Genomic DNA, 20300 nt, shown 5'->3' with positions numbered 1-20300 from the left:
TTTCTAACATATAGATTAGTTGCCTTGGTAATTGCTCCTTTTAGTTTGGTCCACTGTTTTTCCACATCTCCCTCGTACTCCCAGCCTACCAGTTCTTCCTCTAGGTACTTCCCCATTTCATCAAAGTCCGTGTTTTTGAACTGCAAAACTCGGGTTTGTGTGTTTCTTCTCCATATCCTTTTTGTGATATTAAACCATACCGTTTGATGATCACTGGTGCTGAGGTGGGCACCCACCTGGACGTCTGAGACATTATCTCCATTAGTGAGCACTAAGTAGAGTATAGCTCCTTCTCTCGTGGGTTCCATTACCTTTTGTTTGAACAAAGCTACTTGCAGGGCATCCACTATTTCTCTACTATTATTAGATTCTGCAGATGGGATTCTCCAGTCTACATCTGGCATATTAAAGTCTCCAACGATCACCACTTCTCCCTTCTTTCCTATCTTAAGGATGTCTTCAACCAGATCTCTGTCCAGCTCTTCCTTTTGATTTGGAGGCCTGTAAACCACTCCAATAAAAATGGATGCCCCATCTTTTTTTAAGTCGGCCCATAGTGCTTCTTCATTGCCCCATCTTCCTTGCAGCTCAGATGCTTGGATATTGTTTCTGACATAAAGAGCCACTCCTCCCCCTTTCCTATCCTCTCTGTCCTTCCTTAACAAGTTATAGCCCGGTATTGCCGTATCCCAATCGTGAGATTCCGTAAACCACGTTTCCGTGACAGCAACAATGTCCAAGTCTGCCTCCACCATTAGGGCTTGCAGCTCTGGGATTTTATTACCCAAACTACAAGCATTTGTGCTCATAGCTTTCCAGCTTTCTTCGTTCAGGTTACTGCTGTTCCTGGACTCCTTTTGTGACCTATTTAGTTGAGTTTTGTTATCCACTTTTCTCTTTGCATTTGTGCAAGGGAAGAGATTAGTGCCTCTGATGACAGAGTCATCCATCACAGTGAGCTTTTTTCTTTGGTTTCTGATCTGGAATTTCTGTATGCATTGGGTTTTTTCGATAACATTTCAATCTTTTTCTCAAGGACTTCTTCAGAATTTAATACAGAGAAGGCATTTTGTACTTGTTGCACTTGATACAGTGTGTGTCTCCGGAACACAGGTCTTATTCTACAAGAGCCCACTGTAATACTTTTTAAGTTCCTTAATGGCCTGTGTGAGTGGGGGGATAGAGTTGTGGGCTGCACAGCTTTCAATAATGGGTGTCTGTGGGTTACAGGTCTTTTCCTACCTGAGCCCACAGTAAATCTCTTTTTTCTTGAGTTTTGGTTATTCAGTGGTAAGGGGAAATTATTTCCTGAGTAATGTACAGTGGCTGAGACTCTCTTTATTGAAGCTAATTCAGCTTTAAAGTCATCCAGCTCCTTTTCCAAGGTAGAGAGTTTTGAAGAAAAGGGGCAAGCCTTAAGTTTCCATATGATTACCCTCAATATAAAGGCTCCACAGCAGTTGCATTGAATAGCACTCATTTAGGTAAGTTATTTGATTGGTGCACCTAAGGAATAATCAATTTACTAATTTATCTTGCTGCCAATTATGAAGTTAGGATGACTACATTAGAAATACAAACCTAGGGGTGGGTGGGAGTTAAACAGTTTACACCTAGGTCAAGCTGGGTAGGGCAAGACACTTTCTGAAAGTTTTCTTGTCCTTTAGCTGGTAAATGATCCCACAGCACTTATATCCCAATATGAAACAGATAACAGAGAAGTTTTCTACACAGAAGCAAACCAATATCAAGGAACCAACAGATTAATATACAATACTAGAATAAAAAGGGATTATGAAACACAGAGCAGTATTTCCAAACAAGTATCTTATCTGCACTGGAACAGTTGGCTCCTCTCCTGGGCTGTGCACAGTCTGTATTATTTCTGCTGGCTCACAAGTTAGCTACCTCTAACAGTATAGAAAGGGAAATACTTTCCCTTTCTATACTGTTACACTCCTCTCCCAACTCATTTATCCCCATCCCCCTCCTCTTCCTCACTACAATTACTAAGAAATACTTTCCCTTTCTATCCTGTTACACTCCTCTCCCACCTCCCCTCCCTCATTTATCCCCATCCTCCTCCTCTTCCTCAGAATTACTAAGAAATACTTTCCCTTTCTATCCTGTTACACTCCTCCCCCACCTCCCCTCCCTCATTTATATCCCCATCCCCTCCTCTTCTTCACTACAATTACTAAGAAATACTTTCCCTTTCTATCCTGTTACACTCCTCTCCCACCTCCCCTCCCTCATTTATCCCCATCCTCCTCCTCTTCCTCAGAATTACTAAGAAATACTTTCCCTTTCTATCCTGTTACACTCCTCTCCCACCTCCCCTCCCTCATTTATCCCCATCCCCCTCCTCTTCCTCACTACAATTACTAAGAAATACTTTCCCTTTCTATCCTGTTACACTCCTCTCCCACCTCCCCTCCCTCATTTATCCCCATCCCCCTCCTCACTACAATTACTAAGAAATACTTTCCCTTTCTATCCTGTTACACTCCTCTCCCCACCTCCCCTCCCTCATTTATCCCCATCCCCCTCCTCTTCCTCACTACAATTACTAAGAAATACTTTCCCTTTCTATCCTGTTACACTCCTCTCCCACCTCCCCTCCCTCATTTATCCCCATCCCCCTCCTCTTCCTCACTACAATTACTAAGAAATACTTTCCCTTTCTATCCTGTTACACTCCTCTCCCACCTCCCCTCCCTCATTTATCCCCATCCCCTCCTCTTCCTCACTACAATTACTAAGAAATACTTTCCCTTTCTATCCTGTTACACTCCTCTCCCACCTCCCCTCCCTCATTTATCCCCATCCCCCTCCTCTTCCTCACTACAATTACTAAGAAATACTTTCCCTTTCTATCCTGTTACACTCCTCCCCCCACCTCCCCTCCCTCATTTATCCCCATCCCCTCCCCACTACAATTACTAAGAAATACTTTCCCTTTCTATCCTGTTACACTCCTCTCCCACCTCCCCTCCCTCATTTATCCCCATCCCCCTCCTCTTCCTCACTACAATTACTAAGAAATACTTTCCCTTTCTATCCTGTTACACTCCTCTCCCACCTCCCCTCCCTCATTTATCCCCATCCCCCTCCTCTTCCTCACTACAATTACTAAGAAATACTTTCCCTTTCTATCCTGTTACACTCCTCTCCCACCTCCCCTCCCTCATTTATCCCCATCCCCTCCTCTTCCTCACTACAATTACTAAGAAATACTTTCCCTTTCTATCCTGTTACACTCCTCTCCCACCTCCCCTCCCTCATTTATCCCCATCCACCTCCTCTTCCTCACTACAATTACTAAGAAATACTTTCCCTTTCTATCCTGTTACACTCCTCTCCCACCTCCCCTCCCTCATTTATCCCCATCCCCCTCCTCTTCCTCACTACAATTACTAAGAAATACTTTCCCTTTCTATCCTGTTACACTCCTCTCCCACCTCCCCTCCCTCATTTATCCCCATCCACCTCCTCTTCCTCACTACAATTACTAAGAAATACTTTCCCTTTCTATCCTGTTACACTCCTCTCCCACCTCCCCTCCCTCATTTATCCCCATCCCCTCCTCTTCCTCACTACAATTACTAAGAAATGCTTTCCCTTTCTTTCATTTTGTGGCCTGGTAGTTTTCTCCTGTTCCTCTGTAATTCCAGTTTAATTAGAACCAGAGTTGGTTCCCGGTGCTTTGAACTTTCATTACCAACTGTCCTGGATTTTTGCCCCCATTTTACATCCTTCCCAAAACACTAGGTCTGCTCATTTCAGTGATGGCCCTCGTCTACAAGGGGCAGACACAGCACGGCTCCTTCTATAACCCGAACACCATCTCTAAACCTATTTCCGAAATCATCAATACATCTCTGTCTCAAGGTTTAGTACCCAACCAGTTAAAATTGGCAATCCTCAAACCTCTACTTAAAAAACCTAACGCCTCCCCATCGGACCCAGCCAACTTCCGTCCTATCGCAAACTTACCTCTCATTGCCAAATTGATGGAAAAAATAGTCAACAAGCAACTGTCAGAATACCTCGAAGTACATAACATTCTTTCTCCGGCTCAGTACGGCTTCCGCAAATCCCTAAACACTGAATCTCTCCTACTGTCACTCACGGACTCCATCCTCATAAACCTGGAGAAAAAACAATCCTACCTGCTGGTTCTCTTAGATTTGTCTGCAGCTTTCGATACGGTAAAACACACTTTACTTATAGACCAACTAGCCAACATAGGCATCAAAGGCTCAGCGCTCAGTTGGTTTCGGTCCTTCCTGAACAACAGATTCTATAAAGTCAGGATTAACAACAAGGAATGTCATCCCATCTCTACAGACCAAGGAGTCCCTCAAGGATCTTCACTTTCACCCACCCTCTTCAATATATACCTCCTCCCTCTCTGCCACCTACTCGCAAATCTGAAGCTTACCCATTACCTCTATGCGGATGACATACAAATCCTGATCCCGATCACTGAATCCCTGCAAAAAACCATTACCTATTGGAATGACTGCCTTCAGCCAATTAAAGACCTACTCTCCAGTCTCAACTTAAGTTTTGAATGCCAGCAAAACAGAAATGATCATTATCTCCCATGACCCCCCCACCACCGCATCAAGCTCCTCTCAACCAGCAAACTCAAACATCAATTTCTCCCCCGACGTCAGGGATCTAGGAGCTTGGCTTGACAACAACCTAAACCTTAAAAATTCATAAACACTACCACAAAGGACTGCTTTTACAAATTACAAGTCCTCAGAAAGCTAAAACCCCTCCTACACTTCAATGACTTCAGGCTAGTACTCCAATCCATCATACTTTCCAAGCTAGATTACTGTAACTCCCTTCTACTCGGGCTCCCCACAAATTCGATTAAACCTCTACAGATGGTACAGAACGCTGCCGCCAGAATCCTTACAAACACCAACAAAAGAGTACATATCACTCCAATCCTCCGTAACCTTCTCTGGCTTCCTATAAAATATAGGATCATCTACAAAGTTCTCACTATCGTTCACAAAGCGACTAACAAACTCGCGCCCATCAGGCTAAGCACACAACTGCAACCTCATACATCCGCCAGACCCATCAGAAGCGCCTACAAAGGCACACTTTATGCCCCACCTGCAAAAACACTACTAGGGAAAAGAGCACTATCTTCAGCAGGCCCCCACCAGTGGAACGCGCTCCCCCCAGATCTAAGACTTGAATCCAGTCATCAGGAGTTCAAAAAAAAACCTAAAAACCTGGCTCTTCCGCCAAGCCTACCCAGACACTTAACGCAGCCTAGATGCTCGCATTCTTGCGTAATATACAACAGAGTTTTCAATCAAATCAACGCTTCCACATGTTACCCCATTAAGATAATATGCTTTATTGTATATACTGCGCTTTTTACTTTCGCATTTTTTCCTGTTTTAATGCATTACTTTTACCTTTATTTATTTTAGCTCATTTTCAAATCTACCATACCCATAGTTATTTATCGCTATAATATGATATTGATATCAAAAGTTTTTCCTTCTCTTGAAACTATCTCTATACCATGTCACAGTTGTACGCTGTTATTATAGCTTTATCGTTATATGTAAAGCCTGTTGTCTTATAGTTATATGTAAAGCCCCTTCCGTTTGGGCATCTCACTGTTTTATGTAAACCGGAGTGATTTGTATCCGATACAAGAACCTCGGTATATAAAAATTAAAAATAAATAAATAACCCTGCAATCACAGGCCCTGTATCCACCCACCAGATATCACCCCTGAGCACTGACCATGTATCTCTGCCTCCTCCCCAGCCCCAGTGCCTCAGGGAGGAGGAGACCCAACTTCACTCAGAAATGAAATAATCTTCTGTTCTACCCCTCTCAAAAATATGAATTTCTTCAAAACGCTCTCTCCTTACCCAGCGATCTGAGAGTCTGATAATTCTCCTTCATCACCTCCTTGTAAAGCTCCTTCTGCCATTCTTCCAACATCTCCCATTCATCCTGGGAGAAATAGACAGCGACGTCCTCAAAGGTTACTGGGATCTGAAACACAGATCAGAAACACTCAGCACCTTCTGCATCAGGAGACCTCCCAGTGCTGGGACTCAGCAGGGCACCTAATTCACATTCACATAACACACAGTCCCAGAGCAGGACTATTGCAACTGGAAACCAGTTACACACACAGCACCTGGGACACAGAATCTCTCTTTGTGGGACTCCTGTTCTCTCTCCTTACACCCAGGAGGGTCCCAAATTGCCATTTCTGTGTCTCAGGTCAGCTCAGGGTCCTGTTGGAGTCAGGGCTGACGCTGCAGTTTCCCACATTACAAATCTGCAGCAGGGTTTGTACAGAGAGGGCAGGGTTATGAAGCTCTTCCTTTCTTAACCACTAACAGGCCGATACAGTACAGTGCGCCCCCCCCTGAAACTAACAGCGCCCGCAACATGCAAATGCTGCACATTTTACTTTCAGAAATTAACGCCTGCCCAAAGGCAGGCGTTAATTTCTGCCGGCGCGCTTTTCTATGCAGCCTCCAACTTAATATCATGGCGATATTAAGTAGGAGACCCCAAAAGTAAAAAAAAAAAAAAAAGTAAAAATTCAAAAAAAATTTAAAATCTGCTCCCGGCTCCTGTCAAAAAGGAGGCACTAGGGACGCATAGGCCACCCTCCTGAATCGCTCTCCCATGCGTTTTTCTGATGATTATACATGCTCACAAATTATCAGAATCTCCATTAGTAGTTTCTTTAACCTTTATTAGATACAGTGAAGGGTTCCATGATAAGATTGGGGGAGGAAGGATTATTTTTAAAGAAACTGAGCTATATATACATTTCCTTAGAATATGAACTTCAGTGCGCATTGATCCTGTTGTCCTTCTGTTTGTCGGCTCCCAGTTTTCACCTTTTCTCCTGGGAAGCTGTTCCCAGGGCTGTCACCTCATTCTCTTGCCCACTTACTACCTCTTTGGCATCTTTATCAGTCTTTCCACGATCTCCCCCCACTCCCACACACTTTTTCCAACACATCACTCTGCAGTGGCTTTTCCCACCACTGCTGTAGCCACGTGACTGATCTTCATTTCATTTATTAAAATTTATTAATCGCCTAAAGCATAAGGTCTAGGCGATTGCCCCACCTCCTACCTTTGGGCTCCCTCCACTACTTAAACAATGGGAGATGCTATGAATGCAACAGTCCATCCCCTCCCAAGATCCCCACCACAGGTAATACAAAATGGAGGTTTCAAATGGATTAATAAGGGCACAGGCTTTATGGTAAACAATAACAACCAGTTCCAGTCCTTGGGTCTCATGATTATTCCATGACACTAGCCATGTCAACACCACCTGCCGTCCACCTTTGCCAGAGGGTTTCTGAGCAAGGGGGCCATCCGGGCTGCCCTACAGACGGCCCACCGGCTAGAGAACCCGCCACCAGCATGAGGTAGAGCCCCACTTGCCTCATGCCCCCACACCTTGCTGCCATCTTAGTAACTTATCAAAAAATTCCCTCTAAAGCACTCTGTAAAGACGATCATAACCGATGTCGGACAGATGTATTTTATCAGCTCAATACAGACCTTCACGTGAACCTTCTGCCCGTTCATGCATAAATCTGCCACCCTCCCAACCTTTTGGACCCATACACCGGTCTGCTGGTTCACTTTCTGCAGACCACACTTCCATAGTTTATTATCGCACCATTTGCTGTGCTGGATAATATCCGACCAGAACAACACAGTTTGTGGGAACAAGGAAGTCATCTCAGCCATGTCAGATTTTATGCAATGGATCAATTGAATACTGGATAAAAAAAACAACTGAGTCATTTATCATTTCGCGTTAGGGCCTTAGCTGCAATCAAGCTAGGTAGAGAGTACACTGTACAAATCAACTCCTCTTTTACCTTTCATCCCTCCAAATGACAGAAAATCTTCAGGGATGTCAACTTTGCTGTTTGTACCTCTAACTGTGTATGTAAAACTGCCTCCCCCTGCATCCGAAACCTTATTGGCCATCTGCTTAAGCCATAAGCCGATGTCTTGGGTTCTCCAGGCCATGAATCGATTCTCCTCCATTTTGTCTCTGAAGCGATCATCATAAGTAAGCCTTGCCCAACTGTCATGCTCTCTGAATGCCCCGAGAACAGTACCTGCATAGCTCAACATGGGACCATATGTGCAGGGTCTTCCTGGCCTACGACACTCAACTTTCTCAGAAATGCCATTGTCCAATTATTAATATTCCTAGGGACCTTCCTATCAGGGCCAGTCAGGTCACGCCCTCTTATTTCTCTTTTTTCTGCTCCTCCACCTTCTCCCTTCCATGATTTTGAAAATATCAATTTAGGTACACTTTCTGATCTTCTTATGAAGTGCCCTGGGTGCACTCTACCACAATCAAGCCAGGATAGTCAACACCAGGGTATCCCTGGATCCCTTGGCCTTTTCCTCGCCTGGCCTACTCAGGCTAGCTTCGGGGTATCTCTCAGAATCTGATAAATCAGAAGAGCAATCCAAACTGGAGACTGACCTATTTTTGCTCTTCCTCTTCCCTTTCGTTCTACCTGACTTAGCTGGTGCCGTCTCTACCAGACCTGGTGCTGTTGCTCGCTTCCCTGGAAGTCTCCCCCATTGTAGTTCCAACCCTGGGTCATCTGCAGAGCCTCGTGAAGTGGCGCCTGCTGCTGTGAGTCATGGCTCCGCCCTTCCTACTTCTGGCGACTGCAGCATGTCTCTGCGATCTGACGATGAAGGCCCTGCGAGCTGAGGCAAGTCCTGCACCTCTGCATCCAGTAAGTGATCTGTTGGCCAAAGGTGATTCCTCGGATATGATCTCATCATTGCTCCTGCTCCCTGAGTTACGCACTGCGGAATAGCACTGTGAGCCCCAGAAGAGGAAGCAGGCCAGTTCCCCCATGGGTGTGAAGGAACATGATATGGGCTAGTCGTCGAATACTCGGGGTAAGATGCAGGGACCCATTGAGGGATGGTTGTGATCTGAGACGTCTTGCCAGAAATACTGCCTGAACTGGAACCCCATGACAAGGCTGCTTGTGGCAACTGCTGCATGCGTGGGGTATAAAGCCAGCCTGGATCGGTTGCCCATTGGGTAACCTGAAAGAAGGCATTAGGGTTTGGCTCAGCCCACATGCTCGATCCTGTTGCACGGCCGACCTGACAATGAGGGGTTGACCCTGCATGTGTGACACTAAACAGCTTCCTATTGTGCTCTGAGATGACGGGACGGCATGGACTGTGCCTGCTGTGTATGCTCGGTACTGCCTGCTCCCGTTCTGGATCGCATGGAAGTGTTGCTGTCTGGAGGCGTGCATCTTGCCTCTGCGCTTCTTTCCTCTTGATCGGCTCCCCCTGCCGGCGCTGCCTTCCTGCCTACGAGGAGTCTTATAATGCACGCCGGAGTGCAGACTGAGTTCCTATGCCACGTCAGTCATAATGGCGGCTTTCTCCCACAAACGGAGCTCTTCCCGAGTGTTCTACTCTTCAACAGCCACTTCCCCAGCAATGCCACTTATCCTGCCCGCAAATATGCTGCTCTGGTCGTCTTCCCCCACCGGCAGCCTATTCGCACGCCTGAATTCACTGCTCTGATCATCTTCACCCACCAACAGCCTTGATCGTATGGCCATGCTCACCTCCACCAAATCATGCAGCTCCACTCGACAGACCGCAGCCACTCCAATCCGTTTGCTCAGAGAAACAAAGCTTCTGCTCTGGCCCGACCATTTTATACCTTACTGCAGTGCCCTCATTGTCAGAAGCAACCTGCAAGGTCTCTCTACTGGGATCCTGGGCATGACTTGAAATGCATGCTGACGTCCTGCACGCTATTGCCAGAGATTGGACAGGTATATAAAAAAATCACTAAACAAATAAATAAATGTGCTTGGGATTGTGGGTTTAAATGGCCTGCCATGACATAATAGCCCGGAAACTGCTCTCTCTCCCATACCCCGATGTCACTTGTCCACTGGACCTACAGAGCAGAAAGGGAAGATGGGAATAACAAGAGGTGAGTCACTAAGGGGACGGGGAAAGGCTGAGCCCACGTCCCCAAGATAAGAGAGGGCTACCAGGCATGTTGGCACATACCCTGATATCATATGCCCTTCCGCTACACCAATGTTAGTCTCTTGCTCTGTATAGCCACCCCCACAGTCCAGGTTCCACCAATGCTTCTGCAGCTAATTCTTACTGCCACCAGTCTCTCCTGTCCGACTCTGCCCGCTAGTTCTGGCACAGAGCCTTACAGTAAACAATACCACATGATTTTGGATGAAGTGGTGGAGGCACAGGAGGTTGACAGCAGCAGCAATGAATTCAGTGAGGGCTTACTGGGGTGCTAGAGAACAAAATGAGAGGAAGGCTATATATAGTATAGGATAGAGAGTGTGAACAAATAGGAAAGAGAGGGGAGGAAAAGATTAATGAGGGAGGAGATGCTGGCTGGTTGGAAGTAGACTAAAGGAGGAGACTGGAGTAAGATAAAGGAAAAGGAAAAAGCTAGACTGTGGGACAGGTCTATAAATACTTTTTATTTATTTATTTAGGATTTTTATATACCGACATTCTCAATACAAATATCAAATCAGGTCGGTTTACATAGAACAAAACTGTTGCGGTTGAGGCGTTACATTAAACAGAGTTTCTGAACATAAGAACATAATTATTAAATATTAAATAGACAACAATAACTCGTCAAAATAACATGAATAAATGTAGGGAATAGTTAAAAAAGAGGGTAGGCTAAATAGGGATATACAGGTAATGGAGAACAGTGTTGATGGGCAAAAAACATGAGAATACATGAGCTAGAGAACTAATGCATCAACAAAGGAGTCTTTTTAAAACACGTAGTCTGTCCAGATCAGGTGTAATAGGGCCTTGAGGGGGTATGGGCGGTCGTGGAACTTATAGTGAAACTTATAGTGGACTATTTTGCTCTTTGACCGGTGTCGGAGTGTTCCTGCGATTCTGGATAGGCTTGCCGGAAGAGCCATGTTTTTAGGTTTTTCTTAAAAGTTAGATGACATGTCTCTTGGCGTAGATCCAGCGGAAATGAGTTCCAGAGGGTGGGCCCGGCTGTGGAGAGTGCTCTTTTAGTTAGTGAAGTTTTGATCGGGGAAGCATATAAGAAACCTTTGTAATTGTATCTGATAGGTCTTTGTGATGTGTGAGGGCGGAGTTGCGAGTCCACCTCTTATCTCTTCCATAGAACAACATAAAACAGGACTTTTGTATTGAAATTTGCAGGATACATCCCGATCACCTGGCCCCCGTGGGAAACAGGATGCGGGGGGGGGGGGCAATAGACCATTGCTCCGACCCAGCCCGGCGTGTCTTATGATCTTAGTGCTTGCATAGAGAGGGCAGGAAGTTAGGAGGGGGGGGGGGGGGGGGCAATCTCCTACCTGAAGAGAAACTCCTGCAGGCATTTTCCTCTCTGCTTTTAGGATTAGCAAAGAATTGGAGGCTCTTTCTCGGGCTGGGGAAGAACTGAATGCCTGTCTCTTGCTTTTACAGGGAGAAAGTAAAGCTGAGAATCACAGCTGCAGAGCTCGGCGAGGACAGACGAGTTTCTACTTCCCTGGAAGCGACTTTCAGCTGCTGCTGCTGCTGCAAACGGGCAGAGCAGCTCTGCTTACTGCCGGGCGCAGAATGATGACATCACACAGGAGGAGGAGCCAGAATTAACCTAAGCATGAGTGGAGGAGCAGCCTCCCACTGTTGCTCCAAGTAACTTTACCCCTCCCTTGTCGCCTTCTGCCAAAAATACAAACTAACTAGCTAAATCTGGAGACAATTCAGCTACAAATCTAGCGAGACCTCATCTGGCTAAACAGCTGCAGAGTGAAGTGAGACTGCCTCTGACGAGAATGGTTTAGGAAAAACATGCCTTCTTTGCCTAGAGTGTCATGCTGAGTGGTCCTGCCCTCTCTCCCCTTCGATTCTGATGGTTTATTCTCCACCCCCTCCCCCAGAGCTCTTTCTGCTCCAAGGAGAAAAACAACATAAACCAAAGACAGGAAAATGTTTAAAAAAAAAAAAAAGGACCAGCAGCAACTTTATTATCACCCAATGACAGACTGGTGGAAGCAGAACAGAAGGCAATGGCTATGTTTTTATCTTAAATAATTTTTGGATTTTTGCTGTGCTACTGGAAGTTAGAAGAAATACTCTGCCCTGCTCATCACCTGGCCCAGCTAATCTCAGAGAAGGACAATGCAGTGGGTGATGGACACAGTGAATGTCCTGAAGAGGGAGGAGGAAGTGTAAAGGTGATTGCTGCAGGCTGCCTAAAGACTGGCAGTAAATGCAGGAACTTTATATGGGGATTAGCGCCTCTACAATGCGCATCCAACGCGGAGTGAAACTAATAGCACTCATCACATGCAAATGCATGTGAATGAGGCTATTAGCTATTCACTCCAAACCCCCCTCCCCAAAATGTGGGTTTAAGACACATTTTTGCAAGCAGGCGTTAATTGCTGAGCCCTCTTAAAAGTACTGCAGAAAAAACATCTTTGCTGTACAGCCTCCTACTTAATATCATTGCAATATTAAGTAGGAGGAACAAATATTTGAAAAAATAATTAAAAAAAAAAGCGCCAGCAGTCAGGTGCAGGAAACGGATGTTCAGTTGACAAGCGTCCATTTCCTGAATTCCTGGCTGTGTACTGTTTAGGAAAACCGATGCTGATAAATTTGGCGTCTGTTTTCCTAACCAGTGGATGGCCGACGCTCGCAGGCTCCCATTATCAAGGAGGTGCTATGGGTGTGCAAGCAACCCTAGCGCCTCCTTGATAATGTGGCCCCTAATTTAAATACTGCATGGCACCCCAAGGAGGGGCGCCGGGGGCGCATTAGGAAAGCGAGCACTGACTATTCAGCACCCACTTTTCAGAGCACAATTATTGCATCAGCCCATGAGCAGTAGTAGAAGTGTATGTGTTGTGTGTCAGGAAAAGAGAGATTGTGTGACTGAGACAGAGCGTGAATGTCTGTGTATCTGAGAAGCTGTATGTGTCTGTCTCTGACAGAGTGCATCAGTATCTAAGCGAGTCTAAGTGTGTGTGACAGAGAATCTGAATGTGTGTGTGAGATTCTGAGAGAGAAAGAGAAAGCAGAGTTGCTTTCTTGTAACAGGTGTTCTCCGAGGACAGCAGGATGGCAGTACTCAAACATGGAGGACATCATCAAATGATCCCGGCATGGAAAACTGATGTCAAAGTCTTTAGAACTTTGACTGAGCCTCTCTGAGCATGCTCAAGCATTCCTTATTCCACTCATCTATGCGTTGTCCCCCCAATCTTGTACCATAGAATTCCAAATAAAATGATAACATAATAAGAACAAAGCCCACAAAGGAACCCAAATCTGCATGTTTCGTGAGGACTGACATCCTGCTGCCCTCAAAGAACACCTGTTACAGGTAAGGAACTGTCTCTGAGGACAAGCAGGATGGCAATCCTCACACATGGGTGTATCCCTAGCTACAGGTTGTCCCCCAATGAAAAAGGAGACCAACAAAACAACAATACATTTTGTTGGTAACAAGAAAGGGCGGACAGCCTGAACAGAAGGAATGGGCAACTAGGCGGGAACAGAGTTGGGCAGATTGGCCAAACCTGCAGTGACGTCGGCCATCCCTTCCAAACAGTAATGCGACGTGAGTGTGTGGATGGAACTCCAGGTCACTATTCCGCATATCTCCTCCATGGGGATGTAGGGAGATACCACTGGAGGTCCCAAAAGATGAATCTCAGCCACAGATGGACAGAGATTGTAAAAGATGGATACTGACTTGTATTTTCCAGCAAAAGACACTGTCTCAGCTGAAAGCAAGAAGACCAGATCTTTAACCAGCATATCAAGATCTGCTTGTTGACTAAGCTCCTGAGAGCGAAGGCAGCCACTTGATGCCTGAGAGCAGTCCGTCCAAGGAGAGACCATAGAACTGGGTGGGACCCCACGCACATATGAAGGGGGCAGCCTCTGAAAGAGAGAGAAGCTGACATGGCCAGACAGTGGGTCAAGAGGTGGCAAGACACACACACCCCCCCCCCCCCATGAGGAAAAGGGGAGGGGGAAAAGACCCTCCACCCACAGCATGGTTATGCATGAGCTTATGAAAGGCAACAGCTGGAAAGTATAAGACGGGGCAAAGGAGGAGAAGGAAGCAGCCCCTGTCCCCCTCCCCCCCCCTGCATTGAGGTAGGAGAAGACTGGGCGTGGCCAGGAGACAGGAGAGTGGAGCCTTGCCAGGCACCTGGAAGCCGAGCAGGAAGTCTGGGACAGCCAAGAGCAGAGAGAAATCCTGCCCGTACCAGAACCAAGGAAGCCCTCCCTCCTGTGAGAAGGTGCCCATGAGCTCCCGTCTGAGACTGCTTGCCAGGTAAACCGGGGAATCTCCTGAAGAGGGTGGGGCTAGTAAATTCACTGCCAGTATTAATCTTTCAGGCAGGCTAAGGTCTATGACTTGTTCTAAACCACTAAGGGTGCAGAGCTGTATGCAATGTAAACTGGTGGTCAGAGCAAAGATGTTAGAGACGTATCTTATTCTAAATGTCAATCCTGCAAAGTCTGAGCGATAAAAGTCTAATTCTGCAGACAAAACACGTCTTTTCCTGAACTTAGGTTTGTGTGTGAGTATAGCAGGTAATAGGGAGAATTGACTGTAGCACTGCTGGCCCCAATAGGTGTGGGGGAGGGGAACCCGAGGTGCCCTGTAGCAGACATTCCCGTACCCCTCATATCGCGCACAGGGTCTGCTCACAAATGGGCCACCGATGTTGCCAAGGCTTGAACAGAGTGACCCTTGTCTTGGCCTTCAAGATACAATCCATCCTGGGCATAACAAAAGGAGATGCAGTCTGCTAGCCAATTGGAAAGCATCTGTTTGGCAACAGCGATCCCCCAACCTGTTCTTATCAAACGAAACAAAAATCTGTGTGGACTGTCTAAAGGCTTCTGTCTGCTCCAGTTAGAGGGCTAAGGCTCTTTTGCAGTCCAAATTGTGCAGAACTCATTCGACTTGGTGCGAATGAAGCCTGGGAAAAAATGTTGGCAGGATGATGGAAGTCCAACATCACCTTAGGCAGGAACGTAGAGTGCATAGCAAGACCACTCTATCATGTAGAAATTATGTATAAGGTAGATTAGTCACTAAGGCCTGGAGCGCAGTAACCCTGTGAGCTGAAATGACCGCCCCCCAAAATATGACCTTGCAGGTCAGGTACTTCAGGTCACAGGAGCACAGAGGCTCAAAGTGAGCTTTCATCAGCTGAGCCAAAATCACGTTGGGGTCCCAGGACACTGCAGGAGGCCTTAGGGGAGGTTTCAACTGAAGCAGACCTTGCATGAACCGTACAACTATAGATTCAACAGAAATGGGCTTACCTTCTACACCATGGTGATATGTGCCAATCACATTCAGATGAACCCTAATGGAGTTGGTCTTTAGACCACTTTCCGAAAAGTATAGAAGATAGTTAAGCAGTTTTTTTTTGAGCACGAGAAAGGATCTAAGGCCTTTTACTCTCACCACAGTGAAAATCTCCTCCACTGCAGTGGATAGGACGTTCTAGTGGATGGCTTTCTGGAAGTTACCATGACTCAAGACACACCTTCCAAGAGATCGAGGTTGTAAAATCAGTCTCCGAACATCCAAGCAGTGAGCGACATGGCCTGGACACTGGGATGCTACAACCTGCCCCAATCCTGGGTGATGAGATCTGGGGAAGGCTCCAGCCTGATCACTTTCCTGATGGACATCTCCTGTAGGAAAGGAAACCAGACCCGTCTCAGTCAATGAGGTGTTATGAGGATATTAATCCCCTTGTCCTCATGAAGCTTCAACAAATTCTTCACCATCAGTGGAGTTGGAGGATATGCGTACAGGAGGAACCTTCCTGTTCCAAGATGCAGCGAAGAGATCCATCTCTGGGTTTCTCCACAGATGCAAGATCCAATTCATTACCCCTTGGTCCACAGGCCATTCATAAGATCGAAAGGAACTACTCAACCTAAATGCTATCACGTTCTCCATTCCAGCCAGATACAAAGCCCTGAGCACCTTCTCTTGGGAGAGGGCTCATGACCATATGTAAACTGCTTCCCGACATAGGAGGTGCAAGTCTGTAACTCCCTGCTTGTTGACATACCATATTACCACCCGATTGTCTGTTTGTATCAACAGAATTATGTTGGACAACCAATCTCTGAAAGACCACATAAAGCATACCTGATTGCTTGGAACTCCATGAAATTGATTTGACAAAATTGTTCCTATTTGGACCAGAGACCTTAGGTGCTGAGCCCATCTACATGAGCTCTTTTTCCCAGGGTGGATGCATCCATTGTCAGTACAATTTGGAACCAAGGACTGTGGTAGGAGAAATCCCATTCTAGATTGCAATCTTCCTGCCACTAGAACAAGGAGTCCCAAAGGGACAGGGTGACTTGGATGCATTTCCAAAGACCCTTAGTGGTTTGATATCACTGGGTCCATAGTGACAAATGGGCTTGCCGCATGTGTAATCGTACCAAGGTAGTGACATGTAATGTTGCATCCATGTAGCTCAACAGCCTTAACATGTGCCACACTGAGATTTTCTGGCTCGCTTTAATTTCTTTTGTTTTTTGCAACAGTGCGAGTCTAAATGTAGACCGCGAAAATAGTCAAGGATTAAGGAAGAGCCGTTGGGTTACATGAATTGAATATTGATGGACTTTGTTGGATGTCGCAGATGAATAATTCTGAAGGTGCTACTCCCCTGAAGCAGGACCCTCCGTTTTTGTGGTCTGAAACGCGATCGTGTCCGGACTGAGACTGGATAGTATCACCATGAAATTGGATGAGTAACCTTACTATTGCTTATACTGTGACTGAGTTGGCTAGTTTAGCTGGATAAACGAGCTGTTTACAAGTCGTTATGTTTTGAAGTTCATCAGAACAATGCTGACTTTTCTATCAGTTGTTGGGATTTTTTAAAAAAAGTATAAATAGAAAATTGTCAAAAAACAACATAAACAAAGTAAAAGGGACCCGATGCCATAAGAAGAGTCTGTTATGTTTGGCTGACTCTATGAGTAAGGGTCCTACAAATTTGTAAAAAATTTGTAAAGCAGTTTTGATGGCTTGACTACAATTGCATGAAGGAGATACCAGTTTCAACCACGCATTGTGATTTTTCGCCACCAGGACCGGGTCCGCGCAAGCTGGCATCGCGACCGAGAATGCGTCCACTGAGGGACACTCTGTCCCCAGCTCCTGAGAGATAAAGGGGATTAGTGGCTCCAGTTCCTCCCTCCGGAATAATCGGAGAACTCGGTGGTCATCCCCCTCCAGAGGGGGGGGGGGGGTGGAGTTTCAAAAAAATCCGGATCTTGATCCTGGTCCTGGACAGTCAAGGGAGCGGGGGGATCCAGGGGAGGGGGAACCCCCGGGACCACCCGCACCCGAATAGACCCCTACACATCCGGCACCGCGGGAGCGGGCGGGGCGGCATTTCGAGCAATTTTAGGAAGAGGGGGGCCGGGGGGGGGGGGCTGACTCCTCTTGTAAACTGGCTCGATAGGATTTGTGCATTAAAAGCACAAATTCTGAGGAAAAACGAGGTCTGGAACTTCCGGAGGGGGAGGGGGATCCAAGAAATCTGGGTCCTGTGAGTCCTGCTGCCCCGAAACAGAAGCAGCGGAAAAACCCAAAATGGCCGCTGTTCCTGCGGTTTGTCGACCTGGGAACGGCGCGGCCATGCACTTGTGCAGCCTTGTCAGGGGTCCTGAGGTGACCGCAGCCACGGAGGGACCCTCTCCCCCACCCCGGCAGACACTTGGAGCACAGCTCTTCGCGGGAGAGTCGGATCGAAGACTCCCCCGCAGGCAAGACAGAGAGGAGAGCGCGGCATGATTCTGATGCAGAGGAGGAGCAGCAATGAGAATCAGCTGAGCTGCCGGGGTTGAGGGAGCAGAGGCAGGAGAATGAACTCTGCATGCTCCAGACTCTCAAAAAAAAAAAAAAAAGGCTGCCAATTCTTTAGTTTTCTCTCTTGTTTTGTTTTTTTTTAACTCTGGTAGTGCAGGGGGAAAAAGATGTCCCTGCTGGCAGCTCCGGGAGAGAGAGAGGGGGCTGTACAGGGGGAGTGATTGGCACCACCAATATCACCCCACAGCCCAGGAACAGGGAGCCCAAGCTATATCACACAAGGGGCAAGGCCCCCCCCAAGAGCGAGGAGAGATCAACTGTCTACTGTATGGAGATCAACAGAGTCCAACTTAAACTAGATTTTTTTTTTTTTAATTAGAACTTGAAAGATAATAAATACTTGCTTGATCCAATAAGTTTAGAGAAGAAAAGGAGCCCAAGACAGGGGCTAAGCAAAAGAAACAGGGAACCGCAGGGTGAGCGGTCGCATCTGCTGGAGACAGACAAATACTGAAGGCTCTGTCCTCATATAGGATACCCTTTCAGTTTTGGTCTGTCTCCATCTGCTGGACAGGAGGCTCAACCCATGGTCTGGACTGATCCGGGTACGTACAGGGAATTTGGACTTTCGCCACTTCACTGACCCCACGGACCAACCTAAGACCTGCCCAACCTCAGAACCCAAGGAATCAACCTGCAGGGGAAACAGTTGGTAAAAGCAAAGATCTGGTCAGTCCCACCTCGCAGTGCGTTCACCTGCTGTACTGTGGGCCAGACAGGCGTGTGGTCCAGCCGTACCTGCCAAATCACCTCACATGGGTCCAATCCAATACATTGTTGTTGGGATTATTTCCCCTGTGTGCGTCACTTTCAATGTTTACACATTAAATTTCATCTACCATTCAGATGCCTGGTCTCCTAGTGTCACAAAGCCCTTCTATAGTCCCTCATAATCCTCTGCTGTTTTAACAACTTTGATATAATTTTGTATCATCTGCAAATCTGATCACCTCACACATTGTTCCCTTTTGCAGATCATTTATGAATATGTTAAACAGCACAGGTCCCAAGACCCCCCAAACTGCTCTTAAAAGTGGTCAGATATTAAAAACTCCCTGGTTTTAAATGGAATCACAGAAAGGATCTGTCATGGCCTGGAGAAAATCCAGAGTTCTGCAGGATCAATACGACAAGAACCTGACACCGGTTTTCTTTAGATGAAATCAGTTTATCGCATATCAAGTGAAATTTATTACTATAAAATATAGAATTTCTGAATAAAAAATAAACCAAAACATACACATTTGATCAGTGTTTCCCAACCAGTGCACCTTCAGGCCTGATGCTCAGATCCAGGCTAGCACCTTGGCTCTGCTCTCAGCACCTCACGAGAGACACAATAATATTAATACTTTTTTACTTTATTCATAAAACTTATATACCACATAAAATCTTGAGGCAATCAATGTGATTTATAAATCCAAAATTCACAATAAAAACCAACACAGATTTTAACAAACAACTATCCCTACAGTCTGTCTCCCTCCTTTCCAAACCATTACCACTACACTCAAGCATCGCCCACCGGATGCTACCAAGGACAACAATTAACAGATACTTCCCACCATTCCTTGAAGATCCTTAAATGGAAATAACTAACTTAGGCCTGGATTTATCAAAATGCACTAAATATTGCATGCGATAGGAAAAGGAGCATGTTTTATGGTAATAGGCTGTTTATCACAAAGTGTGCTATCTTACCGCTTTGTATAGATATTACCGCAGACTGCGATAACGTTTTCACACATAACTTTGCAGTAAGTACCAAATTGTTGTAATTCCTACCTACAACCACTGGGGGGGGGGGGGGGGGGAAGAGAGAGAGAGAGAGAGAGAGCACCTAGCTTTAAGGCCTTCATAGTAGTTAGGCATTTATACTTCTATATGAGGCCCACCTAGTTACTCGAGGTGAAGTTTAGGTAGGACTGTACGTGTTAGGGGCCACTTTGACATTCAAAGTAAGACCTACGAACAGAACAGTGCTCTCTTGTGAAGATTTGATGACCTTCAGAGTCAGAAACTCAATCAAAGATGAGATTTGTGCAATGTTCTCTCAACCTAGCTTGATGTTACCCAGGTAGAGAGTCCATCAAGCTAGGTTGAGAGAACATTGCACAAATCTCATTTTTGGTTGAGTTTCCTCACTCCGAAGGTCATCAAATCTTCACAAGAGAGCACTGTTCTGTTCATACATCTCACTTTGAATGTCAAAGTGGCCCCAAACCCCTACACTAATACCTAAACCTCACCTCGAGTAACTAGGTGGGCCTTAATGCATGCAAA

At 46.1% G+C, this 20300-nt stretch overlaps 1 protein-coding gene across 1 annotated transcript in view; it reads right to left on the bottom strand.

The window, feature by feature from the left end:
* Nucleotides 1–11677, bottom strand: part of LOC115083792 (zinc finger protein 11-like) — a 48567-nt gene extending 36890 nt beyond the window's left edge. The window contains 2 exon segments of the mRNA XM_029587810.1: nucleotides 5920–6046; nucleotides 11443–11677. Of these exon segments, the coding sequence (XP_029443670.1) occupies nucleotides 5920–6046; nucleotides 11443–11466 (151 nt within the window). The 5' untranslated portion in view covers nucleotides 11467–11677.
* Nucleotides 11678–20300: the final 8623 nt, after the last annotated feature.

Source organism: Rhinatrema bivittatum, chromosome 2 (genome assembly GCF_901001135.1).
Source record: "Rhinatrema bivittatum chromosome 2, aRhiBiv1.1, whole genome shotgun sequence".
NCBI lineage: Eukaryota > Metazoa > Chordata > Amphibia > Gymnophiona > Rhinatrematidae > Rhinatrema > Rhinatrema bivittatum.
Note: the sequence above shows the minus strand (reverse complement) of the source record. Positions and strands in the feature narration are given on the sequence as shown.